Source organism: Nicotiana sylvestris, chromosome 7 (assembly GCF_000393655.2).
Source record: "Nicotiana sylvestris chromosome 7, ASM39365v2, whole genome shotgun sequence".
In the NCBI taxonomy this organism is placed as follows: Eukaryota; Viridiplantae; Streptophyta; class Magnoliopsida; order Solanales; family Solanaceae; genus Nicotiana; species Nicotiana sylvestris.
In genome coordinates this window covers 39,742,470-39,752,918 of record NC_091063.1, presented here as the reverse complement: position 1 = coordinate 39,752,918, position 10,449 = coordinate 39,742,470, and the positions used below count along the sequence as shown (strand labels likewise).

The 10,449-nt window shown below is 38.9% G+C and overlaps 2 protein-coding genes across 2 annotated transcripts; one reads left to right on the top strand and one right to left on the bottom strand.

The window, feature by feature from the left end:
* The first annotated feature begins 277 nt into the window (after positions 1-277).
* Positions 278-4,848, top strand: LOC104218135 (putative ubiquitin-conjugating enzyme E2 38). Its single transcript, XM_009768542.2, has 6 exons — positions 278-481; positions 1,165-1,746; positions 1,850-1,913; positions 2,502-2,641; positions 2,764-3,075; positions 4,409-4,848. Exons 1-6 carry the CDS (start codon positions 422-424, stop codon positions 4,646-4,648), a joined length of 1,398 nt encoding a protein of 465 aa, XP_009766844.1. The 5' UTR covers positions 278-421; the 3' UTR covers positions 4,649-4,848.
* A 511-nt stretch (positions 4,849-5,359) lies between these two features.
* Positions 5,360-5,824, bottom strand: LOC104218136 (uncharacterized). Its single transcript, XM_009768543.1, has one exon. The coding sequence runs from the start codon at positions 5,822-5,824 to the stop codon at positions 5,360-5,362; it is 465 nt and encodes a 154-aa protein (XP_009766845.1).
* Positions 5,825-10,449: the final 4,625 nt, after the last annotated feature.

The following is a 10,449-nucleotide window of genomic DNA, read 5'->3' as shown; positions in this document are numbered from 1 at the left end:
AACTTTTATAATCACACAAATACTCTGGCTCCCTTTTGGTTTGTTTAAGACCACAAACTTCAAAAGTGTGAGTTAAATTTGAATTGTGAGTATAATTTTGTTCAGTCAACAGGTCAACTATCGAAGATAATCTAGTGCAGAAGAAGATTACTGAACTTCGGTGCATATAACTCCTTATTGGCGAATATATAATAAGACCCATTCACAAACCAACACGTGTCAACAAAAGTGAACCAATTGTAGAGTATATTAGCGTAGTATACAAAGCGTGTTTCCTTCCAGCGTACGATAATAAAAATACAAAGACATCTCCCTCTCTAAAACCTCTCTACATTCCCGAATAGTAGTTGATGCGGATAAAAAGTGTGTTAGGGTTTTGGGATCAGTGATTGTTTGTGGAAAATTGGAATTGTTGGCTGCAATGGACGTTGAAATCGAACAACTTGCTTCTCAAGATTCTGACAAACTTAAACACAATAAGGTAATTCGAATTTCTTATGAATTTTCGATTTTGTTTACCTTTTTGAGTGATTATTCTTAAATTGGGTTTGCTTTGCTTTGAGTTTGATCGCTTTGGATTTGGATTTTTGCTTGGGTCGTTATTGGTGGGTTGATCATAATATTCTGTTATGTTTTTGTGTATAATTGATCGTTTGTTGCCCTTAAAGCTTCAAGATTTATTACTTGAATCATGCGGTTAGATATGTTTTGTTAGTGTTAAAGTATGGTATTACAAGAATTTTAATTGTGGGGCTGTTGAATTAGCCATTGTAGAATGAGGTAACTTTTGAATAAATTTGAGAATCCTTAAAAGAAGTTTTAATATTGTTGGGAATTTGATTCACTGAAAACAGCCTATCTACCTCCACAAGATAGGGGTAAGGTCTGCTTACACATTACTCTCCCTAGACTGTGGGTATGCTGTCGTTGTTGTTGGGAATTTGATTCACCGATAGAGCAAAGTGGGTCTTGGGGATTCAAAACAAAAAAAGAAGAAGAAATCTTGAAATTATACATGCAGCGGTTGGTTCTAGTTTCATAATTTTACTGTACTTGAGTAGCATACAGTACTGTAATTTCCAGCATGCCTATATTAGTTTATCACTTGAATATTGAATCTGCTTTTTTCCCTTTGCTTATGTTTTTAGTTTGTTTCACTTACAGGAGGCTATGACTAAGGATAATTCCCAAACGGTAGCTGGGTCCGCATCCGTATCTCTTGACTCTGGCAATAACAACAGTTCCAATTCAGACTTCTCATTTCATGAAGATCAGAATGATGGAGATGATGGCATGGATGATGACGATGATGTGTCAAACTATGATGACGACGATGATGATAATGGCTATATGTTTTATGACAATGATGACGATGATGAGTGTGATTACTTGAGTATGCAGGCACAATTTGATAATGTTGATTTGCCCGCTGGTGTAGAGGCCACAGTTTCTTGGTTGAATGAACCTGCTCCCAGTTCAAAAGCGCCTTCCCAAGTTAGCTCTTCTAGTCATCTAGTAGGCGCTGGGACAGTGAAACCCACACTTCCGGAGCATGGAAGTAGTAGTAACTTTGCTCAGGTCCCTGCTTCAAGCAGTTCTCTAGTGTCTGTAGAGTCAAGTTCTCGTGGAAAGGAAGAGGCAGCTGAAGAAGAAGCCATGAAAAAGTATCAAAGTTTTAAGCATTTTGATGTGGTAGATGACTTCTCAGATCATCATTACAGTAGCTTGGGCTTCCAGGGGCAACAGGTAACTTGTAAGGGAATTTCGTTTGCTTTGCAGATCATCTTATGGCATTTTAGTTGGTCGTTTTATTCGACTATGCTAACCTCCGCTGTTACCTTTTTAACAGCCACCTAAGGCCTGGAGTAAGAAAGTTCAGGATGAGTGGAAGATATTGGAAAATGATTTACCCGGTGAGTCAGTTGCTGCTATTTAGTGATACATACATTTGTGTCTGTTGTTTTTGTAATGTTTTAAAATTTTTGTTGGTAAATGCCTCTATGTTGGTTTCCTGCTGAAGAACTTTTGAAAGGGGTATTTTGCTGTCTGTCTGACATTCTTAAACTTAAATCATTTACGTGATGTGAATCCTCATGATGGTAAATGCATCAATTGGCTCGTGTGATGTGTAATTCCTGAAAAGATATGTGTGATTCCTAATGGACATGGTTCGCAATTTATATTTTGACACATTGATTATCATAAGTAAATATAAACGAATCTATCCTTGCTATAGCTAAAAGTAAATATAAACAAATCTATCCTTGCTGTAGCTATCCTTTGCTTTTCCCACTGTCATTCCCCTTTCTCAACATCCTTATCTGCTGCTAAATTTACGACTCTATCCTCTTTGTGGTATGCTGCACTATCAGTCTTATCTGGAATAAGAGAATTTTTTTGTGAATTGACTTTGTGGGATGTCCTGTCGTTGGTAGATTGCTGTAATTCTATCTGACCATTTGAGGATTTATGTTGAACTTATTTCGATCTCTCATATTCAGATACAATATATGTAAGGGTCTATGAATCTAGGATGGATCTCCTTAGGGCTGTCATTATTGGACCACAAGGCACTCCATACCATGATGGTCACTTTGTCTTTGATGTCCTGTTCCCACAAAACTATCCTGATGTGCCACCGGTATGAATTTGATTTTGTAGCATGAAAATGTTAAGATATTTGTTTCTAATTTACCTTATAAAAAATGTTAAGATATTTGTTTCTAATTTATTTTTTATTTACTTATTTTCCCTTTTCATTAGATGGTTTACTACTATTCTGGTGGTTTGAGACTGAATCCGAACTTGTATGATTGTGGAAAAGTCTGTCTCAGTCTTCTGAACACTTGGACTGGTAAAGGTAATGAAAGGTGGCTGCCCAAGACATCGACCATGCTGCAAGTCCTGGTTTCTATACAAGCTCTAATTTTGAATTCAAGGCCTTTCTTTAATGAGCCTGGATATGAAGCCTCATATCCTGGACCTGACGGAGAGAGGAGATCTAAAGCTTACAATGAAGATGTTTTTGTTCTATCTTTGAAAACAATGACATATACATTGCGAAGGCCCCCAAAGGTATGATCATGGACCGTTGTTTGTCATACTTCTTCTTCCTTCAGTTATTCTGTCAAAAGTAACATCCAGTTGGAGTACCTCTGTAGGCAAATAATGTCTTTTACCTTTCAATTTTCTGGATCTGCTAGGATTTCGATTACTTATTAATATAATGCTGTCCTTTTCATTAAATGGTGTTATGTTTGATCTGACCGCAGTACTGGTAACATAGGTTTATCTGGGAAAATGGGGATGGGTAAAATGTAGAACCTAGTTCATCCCTGAATCAGTTTTCATCTCATGTTGTTTGGTGTTTTGGAAATTTTCTACTTGCATATTGGCTTTGCATAGACTATCAGGGGAAATTTAGAAAGAAGGGAAGATCAGGTTCACAGTGTCCGGTATGTATGAGTTAACATATATTTTCATTTGTCTTGAGTAAGCTCTGCGGTTGGCATCTTAAATACAAGTGATTTATCAAATGGATTTGAAAGTTGAAACTTTTTCTGCTCAGGTTCCTCAGGTTTGGGAACTGAGTCCAGATATTATCTGGTTTCGGAACGAGGTTGGATGTGGTGGCATAATTTCTTTTGATTACCCAATTGTCTATTTTCCATGGGAAAAGCTCTAAAGTTGAAAATAATACTTATTCTACTCTTATTCATTTGTATTCGAACAGATATCACTTGCTTATTTTAACGGACAGCCAAAACTTTTAATCAGTAAACTAGTTTTTTTCAACTGGTTTTTTAGTGGGTATATACATTCGTGCAAGAATGAATTTCTTCTTACCACGCAACTCAGAATGAGAGATAGAGGGAGATTGTTTCTTTTCTTTTTTATTTGGGGGGGTGGGGGGGGGGAGAGGGTGGAGGAGAGATTATCTGAGCAGACTTTCTTGTTTAGTTATATTTTAGCTTCCATAATTGCAAAGTGAAAACAGCTAAAATAGAAGGAGAGATTATGTTATTTAAATATGAGGTAGTATTTTGTTGGTTGTCTGGTAAAGTATGCTTCTGTCTATGACTCAACACTTTCAACATAGATGTAGATGCATCTATAGTGTAGAATAGGTTTGTGCACCTGGGATAGAAAGGGGTCGACTTTTGGAGGGTAGGGTAAATGAAAAATGGAGCTTTGTTTTATTCTTAAAGGGTGGTGTATGTAGTTGTAAACATTGCCAAGTACTTGGGAAGTGAACTTTAAGTAGACATCTTCTTCAGGTTAACTTGTGAGGTAGCTTCAAGAAAATTCTAAGTATACATCTTTTTCTTGAGGTTATTTGTGGGGTAGCATTCTTCCTTATGACATATCAATATAATCTGGCATGCTCTTATTCTTTTATTTCGTGCAGCATTTTGAAGACCTTGTCATTGGTCACTTCCGTTGCTACGCTGTAGACATTCTCTCAGCATGCAAGGCATATGTGGAAGGAGCTCCAGTTGGTTCTGTGATCAAGGGAAAAGTCCAGGGTAATGCAACTGAAGACAGGAGCTCGCCGATATTCAGGGAATCAGTATCCAGAATGATGAATGGTCTTATATCCCTTTTCACTAAGAATGGTGCGAAGGATTGTGACCGGTTTCGTGTCTAAGCCTACAGGATTACCCATCAGATCCTATAAAATGAAAATCACAAGATTCCTGAATGGTCCATTTTCGACTCTTTGAGCACCTCTTTTACCTTGCTTTTGGTGCCATTCACAATTTCTTGTACATAGAAACTCTAATTTTGAATGTAGATAAAACTGGATACTTTAGGACTGAGGTATTCTAGTGGTACATAGTTCTTCCATTCCCTGGTTTATGTGATAAAATCTGTCACCAGATAAGTATGGTAATATTTCAGAGAGCATAGCTCGCTATTTCTTTTGGAATGCTTGAGAAATGGCAGGCAATAACTTTTGCCGTTTCTGGTGGTGGCAATGGTAGCGATAGGTATAAGAGGCATGCTTACATATATTTCAGTTTTGCAATGTAGGACACAACTCAAATTCGATAAATTAAAATAGAGAATATATTATGAGCTTTATGACCAACTCAATGATTGAGATTTCCCATGGGGGCATGTTAATGGAATGATGAATTTGAGGGCAAAGATTAAAGACTCATTTTTGTTGCACCTCTGACGTCGACAGGATCCATTTTTTTTTTAATTAAAAGGATTTTATTTACCAAGTATAGATATTTACAAGACTTACAATCTGCATCTACGACTTTAAAAACATAACTACTACTGGACATGAAATCCCAGCTAGGAGTTACCTACAGCCGTTACTACTAACCCTCTATTGCAACTATTTCTTCTAGCCTACATCAGGGTACCTGTTTAGTTTAGACATGGTCCTTTCTAATAGGGGAAATATGGTGGCCCTGACATGTCGTATAGCATTGGTTGATCTCCTCTTCTTCTGAAATATCACATCATTTCTTTCTTGCCAAATGTGGTAAATTGTAGCTGCTAGGGTCATTCTGCATACTGCTGCACCTCCACTCTTTCCTTTGCCAAACTGTTCCAGCCATGTTTTCTTTGTTCTCTGTATACCTTGCCACTTTAGTAGCTGCTGCCATATAGAACCTGATATCTCGCAACCAAAGAATAGATGCTGCACTGTTTCATTCTCTCTTTGGCATAAGCATGTTTGCTCTGAAATGATCCCCCATCTTGCTCGTCTTTCCTTTGTAGCAAGCCTTTGTTGTAATGCCAGCCTTAATATGAATATCCACTTGGGTAATCCCTGATTGTTGCGTACTAATTTCCTCCATGTCATCTTTGGAAACTCTCATGGCATAGCTTTGTATATATGTTTAATAAAGAATTTCTCCATCTTCTGAACATCCTCCTCTGTAAATCCAGCAGCCTCGAAATACGCTTTGAATATCTTTTGGATGACCCATGATGCACTCTTAGGCTTTGTATTCCAGACTGTGTTTCCTTTTAGGTAGTATGAATGTATCCATTGCACCCACAGTTTCTCCTTTCTTGTGCAGATATTCCATAATAGTTTGCAAATGGCTGCTTTGTTCCGCATCTCCATATTGAGGTTCAGGCCCCCTGCTACCTTTAGTGTGCACAATTTTTCCCAGGCAATCAAAGCTTTCTTGGTAGGTTCAGCAGCTCCTGTCCATAAAAATCTCCTACAGATTGATTCTATGAATTGGATAATTTTCTTTGGCAAGATGAATGTCTAAGCTCAGAATGTTTGTATAGTAAATAGCACACTCTTAACTAACATTTCTCTCCCTGCATATGAGTGATATTTTGTTATCCAGCTCTGAATCCTGCTTAACATTCCCTCAATTAGGGGCTTACATTGGATAGCATATAATCTCTTAGTACTCAGTGGAACACCCATGTATCTAAAGGGTAGTTCAGCTTTAGTGTAGCCTAGAATGTCCATGATTTGCTGTTGAAGCATGTTACTCTCTCCACCAAGTAAATGCAACTTTTGTTTGGATTTGTAATTAGACCTGAGGCTGCTGAAAATATTTGAAAATGCTGGTGTAGTACCATAACTGATTGCATATCTCCTCTACAGAATAAGAGTAGATCATCCGCAAATCCCAACTGAACTAGATTGACTCTGGCACACTTTGGATGGAATTTAAACTGCTTGTTATCCTTCAGTGTCTTCAATGATCTACTTAGGTATTCCATAGCTAGTACACATAAGAATAAGGATAGTGGATTCCCCTGCTTCAACCCTTTTCGTGCCTCAAATGGTACAACAGACTTACCATTGATTATCATAGAGTAGGAGACTGTGCTTATACATGCCATTATCCATTTCACAAACACTTCAGGGAAACCCAACAGCTTCATCACTTGTTCAACATACACCCATTCCACAGAATTATAGGCCTTCTGCATATCTATTTTGAGCATACATCTCGGGGAGATGTTCTCTTCCCATAGCCTTTGACCAACTCATGGATCATGATGATATTATCAGTAATCTGTCTTCCTGGTACAAAAGCTGTTTGACAATTATCAATTAATTCTGCCATCACATCATGAAGTCTTGCTGTAAGAACTTTAGATATTATCTTATAAAGCACTGTGCAACAGAAAATTGGCCTGAACTCCTTGATGTTGGTTGGATTCCTAACCTTTGGTATCAAGGTGCTGGTGGTGCAATTGATGGCTTTACACATATCAGCAGTTTCAAAGAATCCTTTTACTGCTGCAGTAACTTCATCACCCAAGATATGCCATGTCTTTTTGAAGAAGAAAGAGTTATAACCATCACACCGTGGGACTCTATTGTCATCAATATCCACTAAAGCATGTTTCACTTCCTCATTGGTAACTGGTTTATAAGTCTCAGTTGTTGCCTCCTATTTAAAGTATATCCATTCTGCATATATCTGGATTGACTACTGGCAATTGGGTTGCAGCAGTACCAAGTAGTCCTTTATAGAAGCTCAGTATTTCTTCCTCCACTTCAGTTGTACTTCAATAGTTAGCCTTCCAATATTATTCCTAGCTTGCCTATTTTTCATGCAAGCATGGAAATATGCTGTATTAGAATCCCCAAGTTTAAGCCATTGAACTCTTGACTTCTGTTTCAATACTCTCCTCCACCATCAGCCACTTCTCCAATTCTAGCTTTGCAGTTTTTTCAAGAGTTATTGTCTCATGATCTTGGCCTGGGATAGCCATCTGGGCTTGTATGCTCCCTAATTTGTCCCTTGCTGCTTGTATTTTACCCCCATGCCACTGAATTCTTGTTTGTTTAGTTGCTTTAACGCTCTTTTCAGTGCTTTGAGCTTGTTCCACACACTGAGCATGGCAGGTCCCCTTTTACTAGTTTCCCAGCTTTGCCTTACAGTTGCATCAAATTCACTAAGGCTTGCTAGGCAGTTGAGAAATTTGAAAGGTCTCATGCCTGCTTAGTTTATACTATCAAACCCCACACTCAAAAGACAGTGATCAGAGAAACCAAGATTCATAATTACTCCCTTCATGTAAGGCCACTTCTGAATCCATTCTGCATTTACCATGATCCTGTCAATTCTACTATGGACATGGCTGTTAGTCCATGTGTACTGCCTTCCCACAATTTTTAATTCATCTGGTCCTGTATCAGTTAAGAAGCTCTTAAAATCCCTTACCTCTATCTCCTGAACAGGGTTACCATTTATCCTATCCTCACTAGTCATAATAGTATTAAAGTCACCCATTATTAGGCTAGGGCTATTGATTCCCTGCATAGTCTCCTTTAGGTCCTTCCATAAGTTTTTCCTGTCTTGAATAGTGTGTTTACCATAGACTGCACAATAGTTAAAGTTGATTCTATGCTGAATCATAGTGACATTTCCCATTATAAATTGCTCATGATCACAGAGTAATCCACCTGAGCTGGATCCCATACTACCCATATTCTTCCTCCTGGAGCTTCATCATAGTTATCAGCCCATTGCCAATTACTAAATAGCTTCTTCAAAATTGAGTCTGCATTACTCTTCTTTACTCTATTCTCTATAATGGCCACCAATACCACTTTATTCTCTATGCAAAATTTTTTTAGTTCTTTTTGCTTGTAGATTTTATTCATCCCCCTAACATTCCATGCTATAATATTCATCATGATATGGCTATTTGTCGTGAACCTCCTCCTCTATCATTCCTAATCTGCTGCTTTCTTGCACCCTGGGCTTCAGATAGTTGCACTATCTTCTGCGCTATATCAACTAGTGCTTTGAAAGCATTGCCAATATCCACTTCATTCTCCTTTATAGGTCCTATATTCTTCTTAGTTGCAGATTTTCCTTGAGCAAGTTACCATTGTGTTTCAATTTCCTACTGGTTTAGTTGTTCAGTTTCCTGTTGACTCCAGTTAATCAAGGAACCTGCCTCTAGCATCAATTTTGTCTACAGTAGGGCCAAACACTCTCACTACTCTCCATTCCTGCTTTTGCTTCACTTCCATGCCTTTCTGTAGCCCTTCTTTCGGCTTCTGCTTTTTTTGATCCCTACACGAGTGGCCTAATTGACAGCAGGTCTGGCAATACTGTGGTTACCAATCAAATTGCACCATCTGTTCGATCACCTCGCTTCTAGGATCATGCAATTTGGTTTTCTCCGGTAGTGGCCAAGTGACATCCATTTCAATCAAGATCCTTGCATAAGAAACTCTCTCAGCCACTGTAGTACAAGCGTCATCATACAATAGCTTGTCCAAACCACTCCAATTTTGCTTAAGGCCTGTTCGCTCCAGTAATTGAGTGGTAGCTTGGGGAGCTTGACCATAGGGGAATGGTTTTCAACACTTCTTCATTGAAATCAAAGTTTTCCGACCATGGCCTAATTATAATTGGCCTACTATTGATGGTATAAGGACCATTCAGCAACACATCCTCCCTCTCTTCACTACTATTCATCAAAATTATGAAATACCCGTCGTTATGGAAGATTACCTTAGGTTTTTGAACATTTATCCACTGGCTAGCAATGAATCTTTCAATAGCCCCAATAGTTGGTGTATTACCCACCACATAGAGAATAATTGCTCGATTCCACTTTTGGTTCTCTGCTTCAATATCCTCTTCTAGCAATTGCACTGCTACTTTCCCGTCCTTTATCACTAGGGGATGTAGGTTAGATTCATGACTTCTGCTGCCAATTTGTTCTCTTGGAACAGCCCTGCCCATGATCTTCCCGTCTCTACAGTCTGCTCTGCATTTTTTGCCTGATTTTTCTTCTGGTTATCAGTCTCTGCACACCTCTGTTCCTTTGGTGGACTTGCATGTACTGTTCCATTGGTCTTAGCCTTGCTCGAGCTTGGTTGGTCAAACGTAATCGGCACTATAACAGGTTCTTTCACTCCAGTGTTCACCACAGGTGTCGATTGCCCGAGCTCACCGGTGTTACCAGCTTAGTTCGAGCACTGCCCAGATCTGGCCAATTTGGGTCACTGGCTTGTTCCTGGTCTTCCTCTTGCATTTTCTCTTTAGCTTTAGCAATTTGTTTCCCTTGCTCGCGCATGATAATATCCGTTAATTTCCTTTCTACCACTGGTGTTTTACTAGTGTTCTTCTTCGCTCTTCCTCTTCCTCCCATTTCCGGCGGAAGTGCAGGTTAGCTAGGTCACCTAGAGAAAGAGAGAGGAAGGGGGGAGGGGGAGGGAGGGGAGGGAGGGAGGGAGAGAGAGAGAGAGAGAGACTTCTGAGCATTTTGACAGGATTCTTTTAAGCAGCTATAAAGGATTCGAATGCCTTGCCTATCACTCCATGGTTAGAGTTTATTATTCAAAAATTGCTTTCCTCACCAGGTTTAACAATCATACCCTGGACATGAGCAAGTTACGGGAGAGCATAAAACTGAAAATTGCTGAATTCATCTTGTTTCAACTCGAACGTTTGATATAACAGAGAACAAAACTGCAGCTAGCAA

What these genes read in the sequence shown, in the direction of transcription:
- LOC104218135 (XM_009768542.2), top strand. Translation starts at nt 422, where the DNA reads ATGGACGTTGAAATCGAACAACTTGCTTCTCAAGATTCTGACAAACTT. An exon ending in ACTATCCTGATGTGCCACCG is followed by an intron (nt 2,642 to 2,763) that starts GTATGAATTTGA and finishes CCTTTTCATTAG; the next exon opens with ATGGTTTACTACTATTCTGG. An exon ending in CATTGCGAAGGCCCCCAAAG is followed by an intron (nt 3,076 to 4,408) that starts GTATGATCATGG and finishes TATTTCGTGCAG; the next exon opens with CATTTTGAAGACCTTGTCAT.
- LOC104218136 (XM_009768543.1), bottom strand. Translation starts at nt 5,824, where the DNA reads ATGACATGGAGGAAATTAGTACGCAACAATCAGGGATTACCCAAGTGG.